The sequence below is a fragment of the Falco biarmicus genome, chromosome Z (assembly GCF_023638135.1).
Source record: "Falco biarmicus isolate bFalBia1 chromosome Z, bFalBia1.pri, whole genome shotgun sequence".
Lineage (NCBI taxonomy): Eukaryota > Metazoa > Chordata > Aves > Falconiformes > Falconidae > Falco > Falco biarmicus.
In genome coordinates, this window is record NC_079311.1 from 76,398,629 (window position 1) to 76,417,594 (window position 18,966).

An 18,966-nucleotide genomic window follows, 5' to 3' on the forward strand; every position below is an offset into this window, starting at 1 on the left:
CCAAGCCTTTTGGCATGAGTCAGCCACTATATTATAGACAATTTGTTCCTTCTGATTATTTTGCTTTGTGTAGAGCAGTACAAACCATGCCCATTGTTCTAGCAACTGTTAGCTAAACTGCAGCAAGGATCAGTCTACAAAAATAAAAATCAAACTAGATTTCACTTGCTCAGGTTCAAGCTTCTCTAGTGAGCTTGTTCCACTGTATATTACGTTTATCTTGGAATAAAAGCAACTCAGACTAAACTTTAGCTAATCTGTATTCACAAATGCTTGCAACACATTAAACTAGAATTGAGACATTTCAGTCACAGAAGTTGATGTGGCTCACCCTCAAAACCAGATCATCACAATAAAACACCTAAGTAAGCACTTTTCTACTGATTTCAGTAACCAGCTACTACCTGAAGCTGGGGGGGGGGGGGGTGTGGGGGTGTGGTGGTGGTGTCGTCTCTAACCAGGGTTGACTTGTCCTGTCTTAAAACAGATTGATCAGAGAATCAAGATCCTTCTCCATTCAGAAGAAGGTTTGTCACTGGTAGTAGGACTACTCACTCAGTTCGGAAGAGTTTAACCACTTTTCATGCCTGTGACTCCCAGGATTTTGGCCAGTGCCAGTCTGTTAAGACTGCTTAAAGATGTGCAGAAACCAAATATTTTTAGCTGTCTACCTTCCTTGCACCTACAAAAAGCAGCTTAATCTGCTATTCTCCTTGTTTTGGCTGGGATAGAGTTAATTTTCTTAACAGTAACTAGTATGGAGCTATGTCTTTGATTTGTGCTGAGAACAGTGTGGGTAACACAGGGATGTTTTAGTCATTGCTGAGCAGCACTTACACTATGTCAAGACCTTTTCTGCCTCTCATCCCACCCTACCAGCGAGGAACTGGGGGTGCAGGAGTTGGGAGGGGCCACGACGGGGGCAGCTGACCCCAACCGGCCAAAGGGATATTCCATACCACAGAACATCACACTCAGCATGTAAAACTGGGAGAAGAACAAGGGAGGACATCGGGCATTATGGCATTTTTATTCCCAAGTAACCATTACATGTGATGGAGCCCGGCTGTCCTGGGGATGGCTGAACACCTGCCTGCCCATGGGAAGTGGTGAATGAATTCCTTGGTTTGCTTTGCTTGGTGCACGGCTTTTGCTTTACCTACATAAACTGCCTGTATCTCAACCCATGAGTATTCTCACTTTCATCTTTCCAGTTCTCTCTCTCATCCCACTGTGGGGGGAGTAAGCAAGCAGCTGTGTGGGGCTGAAGTTGCCAGCTGGGTTAAGCCATGACAGTCCCTCTTCCAGGAAAGCAGGACTCCACCGTGCCTAATGGTTACTTGGGAAGACAGATGCCATCACTCTGAACATTTCCCTCTTCCTGCTTCTTCCCCTACCTCTATATGCTGAGCATGATATCCTATGGTCTAGAATATTCCTTTGGCCAGTTGGGGTCAGTTGTCCCAGCTGTGCCCCTTCCCAACTTCTTGTGCCCCCCCCCCCCCCCCCCCCCCCCCCCCAGCCTGCTCACTGGTGGGGTGGGGAGGGAGGCAGAAAAGGCCTTGCTGCTGTGTAAGCGCTGCTCAGCAATGACTAAAACATCCCTGTGTTACCCACACTGCTCTCAGCACAAATCCAAAACACAGTCCCATACCAGCTACTGTGAAGAAAATTAACTCTATCCCAGCCAAAACCAGCACAGCCATTATCCTCATGAAATGGCAGAGGATTCAGACAAAGGAGCTTCATTACCAAGTCATCTCCGGCTGAAGTGTCAGCTACCATATGCTTTCTTCAGAAAACCCAGACTACTCACGTGCCTAGTTTACAAAGCTCCCTATATCAAGCTTTACTTTTCCAAAAAGGCATGGTACAATCAAAACAACCCTCTTGTCACTTTTAGCTGTTAAAATAATGAAAGTAGACAGATAAAGATTAGCAGATCCAAACAGCAGAGCAGCCCACTACAAGTACAGAATTCAAAGAGTTTATGTCACGTGATCCAGGTTTCATCCCATACTCCCCCACTCTTTAAATATTCTTTGCCCACAATAGGAAATAATTTTTAAAGTCTACCACTCCACTCCCAGGGGTGATTTGTGTACCTTAATCTGTTGAACAGTGTCGGATGAAGTTTCAGAAGTCTTGAGAAGTCTCTAGTCCTATATCTGACATTAGCACTTCTAGTGTAAGAACACCTTGAAAGGTCAGAGGGAGATGCACAAAAGGTTAAAAGCTTAAAAACCAGAAAGGGGGATTATTATTTTTTTGCATTGCTCCTTCACAAAAGCTACTCATGAGTAAAAAACTACCATCAGTATCTGCAGTACACCAGCAACTGCAATTTTTTACTTACATTTCAGTACTGCAGAAACTCATGTCACTCGCCAAGGAAAACTTCCCTCTAATTTGGCAAGGCTTCAGAAGTCCAATCAACTATTAACTGTAGCGCAGGCTTGAAGTGCTAGTAGAGAAAGTTAGAAGAGATTTTTGCCCATGCTAAAAACACATGGCTAAGCAAAAATATCTGGTCAAATGATCAAAGCTTTCAATGAAATAACCAGAGGACCAAACTGAATCTGCATCACAAGAACATCAAACCTGCCTGTTATCCAGACCACTACCAGTAGAGCCAAGTAGCTTTTAAACATGCCGGTAAAAAAACCCAGCCCCCCATATGGGAGTGACTGTTCCTGTATCTGTAGGGTAGGATTTTTCCTAGGGAATAAAAGGAAAAAATGTGATACATAATTGATCCTATCACCAGTTTTCACTGCTTACTGCACTTTGCAGCAAGTAGCAGCTTATGAGTTTTCCACTTCCATTTCAAGGAAGCTTTTGACTACAACTTTTCACAAGTTACTACACAAAGAGAAGCTCAGAAAACAGCTATTAAATGAGAGGCAGAAAGCATACACACTTAGTCTTCTGTAACTTCTCTGAGCACCTGGTGTTCTGCTTAAGATTTAGTGCCTGTAGAAATACCTGTCATAGCTGGCAGTTACAAACATGCTTGTGGCAGCAGGAAACAATTGGCTCAAACTCCGCTTGTTTTATTTGGTTGGGATTTCTCTGAGGTTTGCTTTTTGTGCCAACATGAAAGAGAATTAAGTGCTCCATAAGGAAAGTAAAAGATTAAAACTTACAAGTTTTACCTGCAGAACCACAGAACAGCATGTGCAATCATGATCAGCAAAACACACATGGTAAGATGTCTCAGTTTCTCACCCAAGCACTGCAAGGACCCAAAACAATCCCTGACACAGCTGCAGCTTCTGCAGTTTAACTCTCACATGGAACACAATTCTCATACTTACACCTGCTTGCATGCAGGGTTTATTTTGCACTCTGTTTTGCTGCAACATTTGTATGCCTACATCAAACAGTGGAGCTGCAAAATGAAGCATGCCAGTAGTACCTGAATACACCACATTCATCAGCCACTTTTTTGGGGAATGAATATACCCCGGGAGGTAAGTGTTTCTGCAAGATCTTGCTTCATGTAGCAAGAGGGCAGCCAGACACACTGTCATCACAAGAGAACCACCATCAGGGTTGCATCGCTCCTGGTTCTTCTGTCAACCCATCATCATTTCTCAATCTTAACATTTGCCAGCTATTTTCCTAGAGATATTTAAGTGACTGCAGTTGCCAAGACAACCACTTCATCAACACCAGCACCTCAGCTCATCTATCTTGGGCTTCCCTTCTGTTCACCATGACTTCTAGGAAATCAGCTGCCAGAAACAGTCATTTTGGAATCCGGCTTTTTCTCTTTTTTTAAGCTTTAAGTAGCCTTTGAGATCTTCTGTCCTAAGAATTGCAAGTTCCTTTCATAGAAATAGATTTGTTATAATTATACCCTTAGAAGTGAGGTTTTCTGTAAAGCTGGAAGTAGTTTGATAGCTTAAATTCCAAGGCACTGAGGCAATGAAGAGGAAGATGCAATCACAGAGGTATATATCCAAACCAGGTTTGCGCACGCCTATGCTGTCACTTTGAGTAACTCACTGAAGTCTCCTATTTTGTTTTCTGTTACTAAGAGAAGCAGTCAGTGACTCAGTATTTCTTATAATACTTATGAAACTAAGCTAGGCCTTGAAATGCACACCCATGTACGTGTCTTTAAAAAAAAAAATCACAGAACCTCCACAAAGAAATTAATAAGTGGATAATCCCCCTAGCTATACGCATGTTTTCACTAAGTGAGGCTTAAGCTGTCAGACTCTACTGCTGCAGCAGCCACAAAACCTGGTAGCCAATTCAGCTGAACTCTGCAAGCAGCTGAGTACTCATAAGATGCAATACAGTTTCTAGGAGCTTCACAGCAGTAAAAGTAGGGAAATATGACACTGCACTCCCCTTCCCCCAATCCATGTATTTAGACCCAAAAAAGGAGGCATCACAAGAGCTTTGATCAGAATTTACATCTTCCAAAATATGGGATAACCCAACCAAACCCAGCGTAACTGTTTGTTAAGTTCTACTACTAAAGCTACCAGTGTCTTTGTACCATCAGCGTTTGAAGCTATATGAAAGCAGCTTCCCAAGTTTGTGTCTTCAAGGTCCTCACTGCTGTGACTTACAGATTTACAGCTGCAACTGGACTAGCTTTGCATCCATTAGCACAGATACTGGTAGCAGCCTAACCATGGCAACATGGGATTAAGCACAGGCTGAAAAAACAAGTCATAAGCTGGGTCAATTCACAACTGGTGTTAAATATCTTTCTGTTGCTACCAGACCACTACCGTGCTTGAGACAGGCCCGAATGTGCCATTGCTGCAATGCAGGCATACTTAAACACTATAAAATGATCTCAACAGTTTAGTACTGTGAACGTTGGTGGTTTGCCATGGTTGACACAGTGTCATTGGAGAAAGCCCTGAGTATTCCTTTCACTGTACCTATTAATACAAGGTTAACAAAACTAGAGTAGGAAAAGACTATATTCTGCCTGAATCTCAGACTCTACATGGCAAACGCATTAAGCTGTGACCAAACATTATTTCAGCAAGTAAGTGTTATACAATGGCATTTATCAATGCATTTATAATTAAAGCAAAGCAGCCTCTGGCAGTCAGAAACATCAGCTTTCCTTATAAAAGGAAGGTACCTGTAGGTCAGTTGTGCTGTAGTTTTCTATTTAAAGTGCTTGCTAAGTGTAGAATTTGGCTTTCTGCCCATGTGTTTTAAGCTCAGTGGTGTGGCATAGCCTCAGTAATTGCACTTTGGGTGGCAAGCATAACAGAACTCTGAGGCATGTCAGTAAAATACTTTAAACCTCTGTCTTAACTTATAGAACCAAATCTTGCCCTGCAAATGCACCAGCTCCACAAAGCACCACACCAGGTTGTCTCCCTGGCCATGCTACAGAGCTGTGAGCCGTTTCATACTTCCACATTTGACATCAAATCCTACATGCCAGTTTCACTATGCTGAGAGGCTTTATTTTGAGCCTAATCTTCAAAGCACAGGAGAGAAGACAGGGGCCGGCTGTAGTAGAAGGGTACAAGGAGCAGTTAAGACAGTACAAGAAAGAAATCCCAGAGATGGGAGGTAAAAAAGCTGGGTATCTCTGAAATCAGTGCAGACCCCTCTGACATTTCAAATGATGAGACAGCCACGGCATAGCTTTGCCTCCTCCAATGAGGAGTTTGCCCAGATTCTCCCCAATATGTTCTTTCCGAGGATTATTTGTGAAGCCTGCATAGCACACCTCTCCCCCAGTAAGCCTACATACCCAGGCCTTGACTTGATGGCTTTCTGTTCAACACCCAGAACGTCCCCCTCCTCCCCTTCAGGTTAAGAGTTACACAACTCCAGCTTTACTTTTTGCTCTTGGAGAATTGCTGCAGCTGCCTCACGGACAAAGTCTGTACAGAGGAGTGTGGCTTGTCAGTACATCAGGATCTGTACTAGGGCGCTTCAGGAAACTGCTCAGGTTCTTATTTTGAAAACCCAGGAATAAGCAGAAGTTCTTATTCCAAAAATCTCTTTGCATTCGTGCTTAACCAGCCTGAAAGCCAGTCACTTGACAATTTCTTCAGCTATTCTGAATATAAATATTGTACTTGTAAACATACAAGTTGAACTTGTTTTGGAAGAAAGCTTTCCCATGTGCTATTTATAAAAAGCAAAATGATTTTACCTACAGATTTAGTCAACTATGCTATTATAAGATATATCCATTTTACATAAAAATGTTAATTTATCCAGGGTCATGAATACAAACCGTTATAGATACAAGACTTCTAGTTGCTATCCTATTCACTAAATTACTTACTGCTGTCAAAGAACATTTTGACCCTACCTTACATTCAAAGCTGTACAAAGCCTCCATACTTTTACGTGACTCTTCCAATCCTAGCCCCATGTCCTTCAGATGAACGCCTCTTACATTCACCAACAGATCTAGAACAATGCATTGTATTGGCTCTCTCATCCTGTTTGCATAGCATCCACAGACTATTCTCGACAAGTGCCATGCTTCACCCACACAAAGGGCCTAACAGATGATGAATTCTGGCTTGTACATCCCTTTCACCCAGTCTAACATCAGATCGTAGCAATTCACATTTAAAGTAAATGTGACACAGCAATATTTAATAGCTTTACCAAACAAAGCTCAACTAAACATGTACCAAAGAAAGCTTGTTGCCTCCTACCTAGCAGGAGACTGTTTAGGTGGCCATAGAAGCACCAAGTAACAGACACAAACCTTTCTTTTAGGAAGCTGACTTCCCATAACCCTCTCATTTCAAGTTGACATCGTCTAGATATTAATCTGCACATTACGATCTAAATTCAATGCACCAACCAACCATTAACAGTAGGCTTTAGGCTCAGTCTAAATTTTGTCATCCTCAGTTTTTCTGCATTACTACAGCTGCACAAGTTATGTATCACATAATAGCAGTCTAACAAAACTGAAGTCCTTTCTGAGAATTGGGCATCTCCTTCCTGCTGCCATCATTATGGTAATCTGCCATAAAACACCTCCTTCATAGTGTTGTTTTGGGTTTTTTTTAATTAGAAGGAGATTTAGAATAGAGTTTAGATGACAACAATGCAAACCCCACTATCTATACAGAGTTTGTTCCAGCAAACATACTGTATCTATTCTTTCTTTACAGAAGTCACTGCTCTATACTTAATAAGAGAAGGGAAGAAAAACGCCAAAACTTACACCCCCACCTATGAACTAATGCACACTGAGCAAAACATCTAGGAGATCACAAATAAATTGGTGCATGCAAGAGTTAAAGATACAACAGAACTGATGCAGATGCCAACACCTGAAAAGTTTTTCTGTCAACTAGTCTCTAATCAGAGCTTTGCCACATTTGCTGAACTGTAACTCACAGGCTCACCATCAAGCTTACTTTTGTTTTAATAGCAGAAACTAGCCATCTTAGAAGTAGGCAAGTAAAAAATACTTCACTATTCTCTTGGAAATAGGTGAAAGTCATCCATGTGCTCAGCAAACTGATAGCTGCCGAGAGGAAGATGAAACGGAACAAGACTGAGACACCAGGAACTCTAATCTGGTCACACACGGTGACCTTCTATCAGCTTTCAGTCACATCCCAAAGTACAGTTGGTCCAGTATAGGAAAAAAGATGAAGGGAGACACCTGAGACAGTCTTGGATTCCCAGAGAACAAAGAGGCAGATGAAGAGGACTGGCAGCATCACGATGACAGGCCTCTTGTGGCCAAGCATACTAGGACCTTCCTCCTTGCCTCTGCCACTGCACAGAGCTGACCCCATAGTATGTGGCATTACGAACCCAGACAGCAGGCAAGATCTCAGATATGGTGCATGCGCCCAAGAATGCTGAAAATAAGGCCATGTGACATTCCATTGCACGCCCGTGAGGCCTGGGAACAGGTAGTGCCATGCTTTGGGATTTATACCCACTACCCTCACCCCAACCTGACCTGATCTACCACTCAGCCTCACACCTACAACTGCCATCAGGAAGCTCTCTGGCTAAGGCAGGCAGCACATACCTACAGCAGCCAGCCTAGCTGGGGTCTCCATGGACATTACCATTAAGCAGCATGGCTTTTCACAGCTTTTGTTTATTGCCAGCCTGTTACTGAATTGCCCCTTGGAGGCAAAATCCGGTCCCTGGTTGAAGAGCCCAAGCATAAGCATATCACTCACACCAGAGACACGATCCAAAGTAGACAATATTTAGTAGGCATGGGATAAGCCTGTAAATTGGATGAGAATTAACAATGATTTGCCCAAGTTTAACATTAAGCAGGCTGCTTCAAATCAGTGAAATCAGAATACCACCTCTGACAGCACTAGAAGACAGACTTATTCCATAACATCCAGAAGAAAATGTCCAAGACCAGCAGCTTTCTAACCCCATCTCTCCTTAGCAGCAGCCAATACAACTATGATCTCTTTCCAACTGGAGTATAGCCATGGATGATATGGGTTCAAGACCACAAACTCTGCTATTATTGCCATTTAAAATAAACCTCCAGAGTGACATGCCATGATGACCCTGCCAAGGCTGGCCTTTAGCTCCTGATGAGTCTGCCCATAAGCCTCTGAAAGTCAAAACAAACTTCATTGTTAACAAATTTTCAGAAGTAATCCAGCTGATTCCAGAACGTTGAAGTCCCAATGTTCACAGCCTCCGTGAAGTCTACCCCACCTATCCAGCTTCCCCCAGGGGTGCTGCTATTGCTGTATTTCAGGCCAAAGCCAGCCAAGCTTCTTCTAAACAAATAAAAGACTTGCTACCGGGGGGGGGCGAGAAATCAGTTAAATTTCACAGAAAGCATATTAGTTAAATTCTGAAGCGCATAAGCTTTCAGGTTTCTGGCAGAACTGAGAAATGGAAATCATTCCATATGCTGGTCTCAAAACTTTCATTTTTATATGCTCTGATGGAGATCATACAGCAATATAAAATGCCTGGTTTCATTTAGAAGTTCTTTCAAAAAAAGTGACAACAGGTCCTCTAAAGAGAATTGTTTAAACATGACTGTGGCTGTCTCAAGAAACAGCCACTTGACACAGAAAATTATACAAGAGAAGAAACATTACCATCATCCACTGAATTTAAACCGAATTTTCAACAAGAGTTGAGCCTCGATGCCAAAAAAAGTGAGGTCTGGCAGAGATCTCACTGAACTGGCAGTATCATTAAGAACAGACAAGGCCTTTTCTTTCCACCTTAACTGAAAAGAGCCACGAACCTTCATCTGAAACATCTGGGTATGGGCATCTTGTTACCACATGAATGACAAATTAGAAGGGATTTAGATAATGGCTACAAAGACACTTAAAAGGTACAGAAAAGACATCAGCCTCTCAAGTTATACTGCTTGACGCCCCACTGAAAGGCATTCAGCTACTAAGTGTGGGTACAGTTACTATCCTGCAAGAGAAGTGATTGGGAGCACTCAGATGAAATTTGGTTTTCTTCAATACATTATAAGAATCCCATTCTTTTAATAAAGGTGATGCTTTTACAGATAGTTGTTCTAGACAAGATAAGCAAACACTTGCACACCAGTGTAGTTTACATCCATGAATTAGAGGCTTATAGGAGCAAACTTTATGCAAGAACAAATGAGTTTTCATGGAGTACTGTAAGTCAAAGCTACCCAACTGCATGGCTTTTGTTTTGATATGACCAAAGACGGTGCTGCAAAAGTGTTATTTCAGCCTTTGCCTAGATCTAACAGCAGAAGGTTTCTAGCTTTGGAGATGTCTCAGGATTAACTTAAAACCAAGATTTTTTTGCACAATGGACAAGTGTCTGTCATACAAGAATTGACCCAAGTGGCACAACTGGCTAAACGCTGGTTCTTAACACTGTTCCAATAGTCTGGCAAAGAGTTTTGCATCTTAACCCCTCCAAACATTTTGCTACCATGAACATTAAAAAGCGTCTTTTAAATACTTTAACTAAGATACATATTTTAACTTGGGGAAGAGTCTCACAACTATTGCAAATGTGTCCCTACTACTATCAGCCTAAGTTGCATCTCCCAAGCAAAAACCCTTTACCTGAATTTCTAAGTTACTTGTGTAATTTTAAGACAATAAAACAGATCAATGGGAACACATCATGTCATGCTTTTAATACTAAAACCTTAAGGAGTAAGAAACAGCCTGTCTGCCAGGCAGCCTTCTCTTTGTTAATCACAAATACTGTGATATCTGCAAGTGTCACCCACTTAAGACAGCCCTTTTATGTTCCCCTTGTTCTTCAGGTGATTGCTTTAATTAAAAACCCAAATATCCAGGAAGCCTTAAGGTCACATTTCTTCAAGTCAAGCAAGATTCCAAAATATCCTACATGCACCCCAACTCAGTAGCTTTATAATTTCTTCTATTTGTAGACAACTTTGGGCAAATATTTATGCATTTTAACTGTTACAGGAAGTGTGGAGATAGGCAATCAATCAATTAGGCTCATCTTGGCTACTAGTGCTTCAGGGGAGGGCACACAATGCCAAAGTTATTACTATTAAACTGGTCTGGTGAGATGAGACATTCTCAGTAGGTCACTACCACAAAAGCTTAGTAAGATTAACTGCAATTCCTCTAACTCATAATGCTGGATAAAACACTAAGGTTTTAAAAATGAAGTAGCACTCTGGAAATAGCAAGCTAATTTTGTGCACACCTGTATGCGTATGCACACATCTGATCATGCACAGCCCAAATTACAAGAGGACCTGCTACATTATGAGTCACATAACCTCTAGTGCAGCCACATGGCAGTCTATCTGCAACTGCTGCTACATTTCCAACTTTTAACACAGTTACACTTCAGTTCAACACAAAATCTCAACCATTTAGTCTATCCTCTTCATTACCATGAACACCTGCTGATGACCATAAACTACACAGCCAAACTGCATGTCAAAGATCAGAGTTAAGGTTCTGCAACCTTTTTTTCCTGGCATTTCCTACCCTCTAGATACAAGATGAGCACCATGCAGTAAACCTGAAGTGCTATTAAAGAGAAGATACCCCATGTGAATATATCACTGTGTGAAACAGCAGGCAGCATAAGCGCTACTTCAGAAACATCAACGTAAAAACATGTTTTAGCTTTTGAGAAGTTACAGATGTGGTCCCACACTCAGACACTGGCATAACATCACTGCAATACTGGAGATACTAATGGATTTACACAAAAAAAAAAATCAGAAAAAACACCCTTCTAACGCCATAGAGTCAAAATCTTCTGCTAATTCCTATAACGTGAGACAGTACTAAAGCTAACTACACACTTCTAGTTACTACCTCCTGAACAGACAGGCAAGAAATTTCAAGAGGCACAGTTCTTTGCATTGTTATTCAAGACAAAAATTCACATTGTATTTCACCTTATGCAAGGATCATTCTGTGCAAACCCATGTAAAAAAAGCCAAACAATGGAAAAATTATGTAAAGTGAGAGCACTGTGCTTCCAAACAGAAAGCTTTCCATTTTCACTCTAATGGCAGAGGTGGACTGTGCTACAGTTCTCCTGTTGCCATACAAGAGAACCTAACTGCACATGATCTTGTATTTTCGGGCAGTATCAGAACTGGAAATCACTACTGTGCTTCTTGGCATACACAATAACCCTACCCAGATCAGAAGAGCCCGAGGGAAAGAAAGAAAGGACTGGGAGCTGGCTGCCACCATTACCTTGCCTGTTTCATCCTGAGGACAGACTGCTGTCCGAGAGAGCCTACAGGCTGGGTGTGTTGTCTGGGGGGTTCTGTGGCGCCCAAAGATGTAGCCATCCAAAATGCTCTATGCAACAGCAAAGTGAGGGTCAGTCAGGTACTCCCCAGGCCTGACAGAGATCATAACCACGCTTATGATCAGTGAACCAAAGTCTGAAGGTTCCTTGCCTCCCTGCCTGCAGACAGCTTAGCGGCTCTTTTGCTTTGGAGACAGCCTGCTCTGAACGGGGGCTCTTAAGACCCAGAGCAAGCAACTCCAAGCCCTATTCACCCACAGTTTTGCATCAAACCTCTGCTTATTGGCATCAATGATACCTAAAGGCAATAAAAATAGAAGATTAAGTACACTGAGCAACAAGCTGTGTAGCATCTTGCATTGCAGAGGCCTGCAGAAGGCAGCCTTTGTGCTGAGAGTACTACACATTTTTTCCTTGGCACCAAGGCATATTTTTATGGAGTTAAAACAGATAATTCTGAGTGCTTAAGAAACTTCTATTTGCTTAATTTTAAGCTTTCTGGGAAGTAGCCTACAATACCAAACTTTTAAACACAGTGCTCGTTCTTGCCATCAGTTATCCAAAAGTTCCATATTGATTTTCTGCTCTGAAAAAAAAATAATCCCATATTGCAAATTGCTTTGAAATCAAAACAAATCACTTGGAAGAACCTGAGATCCAACAATACAGAACTCCAAAAAGCACATGGTTAATGAGTTCAAAAAAGCAAGGAAAACAATGCCTTGACAAGTATTTAGTCCCCAAATTACTTGAGAAAACTAATCATAATGCTTGGGGTATTCCCCCCTTTCCTCCAATTTATCTGTCAAGACTTGCTCCTTCAAGTAGCAAAAATACCTTATGGAATAAGTTGCCTTAAGAACTATCAAATAGCAACTCTAATAATGCCGTTAATTTTTCTTGTTCCCTTTCATGTTAGGTGCATTCATTTTCACCTACCCAGCCTACATCACCTCTGAAGGAGCTTTTAATATTGACTCTTGCTCTACATTAAACATGCTTCTTGACACAGCATACTTGGTCAAACCATACTTCTGGGCAGCACTATGTGTTTAATAATGACGTTTCTATTTGTGTAATTTCTCACTTGCACCTTCCCCTGAAAGGTTGGCTCCCAGCACAAGAATACCATTCAACTATAAAAATTAGAAGAATTTCCTTTTTAAAAAACAACCCAAAGCTGTGACACTAAGGTGGAACTGCACCAGACATCCAGAGCTTTGAGTAAGCCACCAGGAAACACTTTCCAATAGTTCTGCAAGTATCCTGAAAACACAGCTTGATTAAAGCATTGGGCAATAGTTTATCAACATCCAGGTTCTGAAGGCCCAAACATCAAAGTAAGACACTGGACTTCAAGGCAGACAGAGAGATGAATCAATGGTCAACTGAGATGGTGAAAGTTTCACCCCATGCACAACCCTCAGCCATTGAAATCTGTCCCAGTTAGCACCCATCATCACCAAATTACAGCTTAACCTTTGTTGTGGTGGTCCCCATTTACGCACCAGCTGCCAAAATGGACAGTGAAGTTCACCTGCCGTAGAGCAAAGCCCTCTCAGCTGAACGGAAGATTCCTATAGCATAAAGGTGGCATCGATGAACTGCTCACACATAGTTCTGCAGATGACAGTACAATACGGTTCTCTACTGCTCAGGCACTGCTGGCAAAACCAGAAAAAACATATTCCCATTGTTTCCAAAGCAATTGAGAACTACCACATAGCCCAGTGGAGCCTCATCTAAAGACCTGTCTTATCACACCATGTCCTTCCCAGCTGACCTGAGAAAGCAGCAACTGGCACTGTCTACAACCTCAACATGAAGCATTTCATTCTGCGAAAAATCTTTCCTTTTTCTCTCAAAAAAACTCAGTAACTGAATCAGTTGCGAGCAGATCAATCATCTTCAGACACATGAAGTTTACCCACCTTTCACCCTTAAACTCTGAAAGAGTCATGAACCAAAAATTAAGTTCACTTACTGCAGTCAAATACCTGTAGCCCAACACAACCAATTCCGCCAGAAACTTCAGTCAAACTGGCAATTTCTTGCTGAGAGCAGCTGAAGGCGAGACATTTGCTCTTATGACTGGACTTTTTTGGAAGACAATAAATTACCGATCCAGAGCTACAGCAGCCATCAAGGACTGAGAGACAACAAGCACAACTCCTTCCCTAAAGTTGATAATCTGGAACTTAAGCAAAAGGTTTTCCAAGACACTATGTAGCTATTCAGCGTGACTGGGAATAAAGCCACTAGGTAAGGCAAAGGTCAATAAGCCTCCACTGCAGATGTTTACCTTCAGCTGCTCACCTAAGCAGGGGCTTGCAGGTCAGGACTGCTCCAGCCACTTGCTGATACAAGCTGCTCTTCACACAGTGGTCGCTTCTGAAGGCTGCTGCCCCTACCATCTTAGCCAGGAGGTCCTAAGCTATGAAGTACTGCAGCAGATCTGAGTGTGCTGTATCAAGCTGATAAAATATGCTTAGATGCTGCCCTTGAATTTTTAAGAAGTCCCTGACTTTATTATAGCCAGCACTAAAGTACTGATAACCTACCATTTAAACAAACACTTAGGGGGACTTGTTTTCTGCTTCAATTTATCAAATGCTAGAGTTACAGGATTAGCAACTGAAACCAAAATCTGTTGAAATGCTGAAGCAGCTTTTAACCACAGTAGCCCCTGTCAAGGAGGTGCAAAGAAAGCACTTCCCTCATTTCAGTTTATTCAGCTAGTTCAACAACCCAGAGAGAAAGGCTGTACTTCAAGAATAAACAAGGTGCCCAAAGCTGATGTTGTCAGCTCCAAGAGCACAAATCAAGCATTCGTATTACTGACCAGCCACCACTAACACTTTCTTTAAGGCCACATTAAACACAGGTTTCCCTCAAAATACTTATACTTGAGCTTAACTAGAAACCTTTGTACTTTCCCTCTAACACCCATCCTCAAACTGCACCTCAATCAGCAGCAGATTCCCAAACTCATCACTATGATGTTTAAAAAACTTACATCCTGCAATTGCTTATTTCTAATCCTGCTTACCTCATCTTAGGAAACTAAAAATACCAAACAAGATGAACCTAGATGTTTCATCAAGCCAAGAAATTTGAAAAATAGATTGGACACTGATCTGAACTAGTGCTGACCTTCAATATGCTATGAATGTATCACAGAAGTCACCCCACCAAATAAAGTTTAGCGTATTAATCTTATCTCTAAACGATTCAGTAAGCAAAGTCTAATACGTCTGAAGGTCTGCCTAAAGGCCCAATACAAAGAAAGCCAAGAACATCACTTCTCAGGACAACAGAACTCCTTCCTAGAGACAGAAAAGGGTCTAACACCACTTTTCCAGCAGCTCAGAAGTTAGGATGCATAACCAAAGATCAAATGCTACCAAAACAAAACACCACCATGCCACAGCTCCTCACGAAGGGAAGATGAGACGGGAACAACATCTGACAGACTCCAGCCATGCTGCTTAAAGGGAATCCCTCTGGTGCGGAGGGGTGAAGGCATCATGAGACCTTAGTCTCCCACTCTCAAAATAAGTATCACAGGATCAGTCAGAAGAATTTAGAAGGCATGACAGTTCAAGGACATCAAATACCACCAAAGATAGCCCATTCGTAATAATGAGGTAAGGCAACTGGCAACCTTGACTAAATCTACACTTGTTAACACACATTCGCAGATTATTTCCAGGCTGCTTCAGCTTCTTTCCAGGAACAATTGCAAACACACAATCCAGAAAGCTCCCCAAACAAACAAAAATATTTTGACCCATTGTGATTTCTTTGAAAAAAAATGGATGAGTAATGTAAGTGCAGGAAGAGGTCACCAAACCATTTGGATGTAAAAATGACCTAGTCACCAACCAAAGACCAGAGTGAATTCCTAAGTAATAATGGAGGCGAGCCTAAGAATATACACCTATCACACCTACATGAGTAAGCCAGCCAAGTCATTACAAAAGGCAAGCCTTGTGCCAAAGCCTTGCCTTCCTTCAAAACAATGAGGCCAAACTGAACGTGACTCAAATCTGTTATTCCCCAAGCTACAGGTTATTTTGGTTTTGTGGAACAAAGCTCTTAAACCTTGACCCAGAGAGGCCAAGAGGCACTGAAGATGTGTATTAGCCAAGAGAAGAGATGAGCCAAAATGTTTTCAGTTTGACAGAAGGCAAAGGGCATGAAATGGGAGATGCAGGAGCTACTACTGAAACAGTTAACTCCTGGGAGAAGTGAGCCGAAGGGGACAGTATTTTGCCACAGACCAAGTGGACATTAAGTGCAATGGGGTAGGCCCAACACAACGTATCTTCTGCAGACACCAAAGGTTTTTAATCACTTCTTCTAAGATAAACATGCAATTACTACTCCTCCAGCAGTTTTGAGAATTTAAGTCTGCTCCCTTCAGCTCCCTTCTGGGACAACAGGGCCAGATTTCTCGCTTACTGTATTTACAGGAGGGGAAATGACAAGCACAAAAGTGGTTTTTGGATTAACAGCAAGGCTGAGAGAGGAATTGAAAGAGTTTATCTACCTCCACCAATTACGCGATGCCGTAGCACTTTGAAGGCTGCCCTCTCAAAGTTTGGGGAGGAAGAGAAGGGAAAAGCCGGCAGGGGGGCAATAATGTAAAGGAGTCCCGAGCCCGTCGAGCTCTGAGGTACACACAACCTTCACCCCGAATTCCTCATCCTGCACAGGATGCTCCTGCGGGACGAGAGGGACGGCCGGGCAGCCCCTCGCTTTGAAATAAACACACCGAACGAAGAGCCCCGGGACAGCCGGGGGCGGAAGGAGGGGGTCGCACCCTGCCACGCGGTACCTGCACTCCTCCGGGGCCGAGCCCAGGCAGCGGGGCGGGGGGCGGCTGCGGCCCGCATCCCCCGGGAGAGGGGGGCCCCGCAGGCCCCGGCCGGCTCCGCCGACCGCCCCCGTCCCCCCGCCGCCGGCAGCGGCAGGGGAAGGGCAGCTGGCTCGGTACCACCCGCGGGCGCCGGGCCTGCCCGCCCGCCCTCCTCCCGCAGGCCCCGACCCCTTCCCGCGGGGCGCCGAGGGGCTGACAGCGGCCGCGGGCCGGCCGACGCGCCGGAGCCCCTCCGAGCCCGACAAAGAGGCCCCGGCGGGCGGCAAGGGGCGTGCGCGCAGGCCCCAGCCGCGGCTCCCCGGGACCACCGAGGCGGCGGGAGGCCGGGCCTGCCGGCGGGGCGCGGAGGGAGGGCCCTACCTTGAAGTACCCGCCCTCGTAGAGGGTGTTGGGGGGCCCGAAGATCGCCACCTCCCAGTTGTAGAGGTCGGACTCGTCGACCAGGGTGATGCGGAAGCCCTCCACCGGCTCCTCCTGCAGCGACTTCAGCTCCAGCATCAGCGCCTTCTGCGAGCTGCTCATCTGCTGCTGGGCCATGGCGCGGCGCGGCCCCCGCCGCCCCGCCGCCGCCCCGCGCTCCCGCTGCCGCCGCCCGCCGCCGCGCTGCCCCCCGCCCCTCCGCGCGCTGACGGCCACCGCCGCCGCCACTTCCTTTTGTGACGGCGCCCGCTCGCCGCTGACCTCAGCGCGCCGCGCCGCGCCGCGCCCCGCCGCACGGCCAGCCACGCCCCGCCGCACGGCCAGCCACGCCCCGCCGCACGGCCAGCCACGCCCCGCCGCACGGCCAGCCACGCCCCGCCGCACGGCCAGCCACGCCCCTACCGGCGCACTTAAAGGGGCAGCCGTTGGGGGGCGCACCTTCCCTCCGGCGAGGCCTGGGGCAGGGGGGAAGCCACGTGCTGGGGTGGGGGTGGGGGTCACAGGTGGGCACAACAGGACGTGGGTGGCCCCCGCTACTGACCCGCACCGCGGTCAAAAACGGGTGGGTTTTGTACACAGGTGGGTTCTGAGGAGCCACCTGGTGTGACCCAGCATCCCTCAAATCCTGGCAGCAGGCGGGAGGGGAACAGGCAGTGACACCCTCCCCCACACACAGCGTGGTTTTTCGCACAGCTCCGTGGAGGTGCGAGGTGCTCCCGGCAGAAAATGCAGGTTCCAGCCTTCCTCCCATTGCCTGGCCTGGGGAAGGGAGAGAAACGTTGGGAGAGGTGAGGGACATCGACCCCCGAACACGAGCACACACCTATTCCTTAGCCAGCCTTTAGGAAAGAACATAAATATTATTCCTTACAAAAATAAGAAAAATAAAGCAATGGTCCAGGAGGAAGATGCACGGCACAGCCACAGCGGGTGCAAATCTGGATGTCACTTCTGGGAGCGTTAAGACACACCCCTGCCCTGAATCGTACAGGCCCACCCTGGTGCTGGAGAAAGCACCCACATGGATATAATTCCAAGCTGGACATCTTATCTCAGCTGGGATGGGAGAAATCATGAGGATGTAACAGCCTAGGCAGAGAAAGCTGATGCGTATTCCTGGAATCGAAGATTTCATGTGGTTCTAACATGAACAATTTCAGTAGCTAATAGTCTGTGATGAGTTTTAAATTAATCGTAATGTCTCCTTAAAAATGTCGAAGTTATTTGAAGGAAATCTCTGTTATCTGTGGACTTGTGGCCAAATAAACTTGGGTGTTGAATAAAACAGAAAGTCATGCCTTAATGTAAACCTGTGCTGTTGGGTTACATGGAGCCCAGAGGTGAAATGGTAAAGGACCCTGAGATGCTGATGCATAGAGAGGGATTGAGGAGTGTTCACTTCAGAGATTAATTAAGCGAGCGAAGTGATCAAAGACAGCAAGAACAAGGGGAGAGTCAACCGGGACTGTCCAGAAAATAGGAACTGATAATGAGGAATGCTTGTTTCGTTAAGACTGTGGGACTCTGCCGTGGGGTGATGCTCTATCCAACAACTCAGCAACATTCAGAGAGGCAGGACATTTATTTGGACGTAACAGAAGTACCGCAGTTACCACATAGAAAGGAGTGGGATTCATCGGACACCTCGTGTATGAGACATCTTAACCCATTTCTGCTTGGCATTCATCCTCCTGCACATGGCAGGGCTTAGTCGTTAGTTCAGCTAGGAAGGACCTGTAACAATTGCCTAGTCCCAACTGCCTGACCAGTTCAGGGCTGACCGAAAGTCAAAGCATGTTGTTAAGGGTATTGTTCAAATGCCCTTTTAAACAATGACAGGCTTGGGGCATTGTCCACCTCTCCAGGAAGCCTGTTGCAGTGTCTTTCCACCCTCTCTGCAAAGAAATGCTACCTAATGTCCAGCCTAG

At 44.7% G+C, this 18,966-nt stretch overlaps 1 protein-coding gene across 1 annotated transcript in view; it reads right to left on the reverse strand.

The window, feature by feature from the left end:
* LOC130142601 (ubiquitin-conjugating enzyme E2 R2) overlaps positions 1–17,244 on the reverse strand; it is a 57,924-nt gene extending 40,680 nt beyond the window's left edge. The window contains exon 1 of the mRNA XM_056324844.1: positions 16,979–17,244. Coding sequence (XP_056180819.1) covers positions 16,979–17,155 — 177 coding nt within the window. The 5' untranslated portion in view covers positions 17,156–17,244. The remainder of the gene's footprint in view (positions 1–16,978) is intronic.
* Between the last annotated feature and the right edge of the window lie 1,722 nt (positions 17,245–18,966).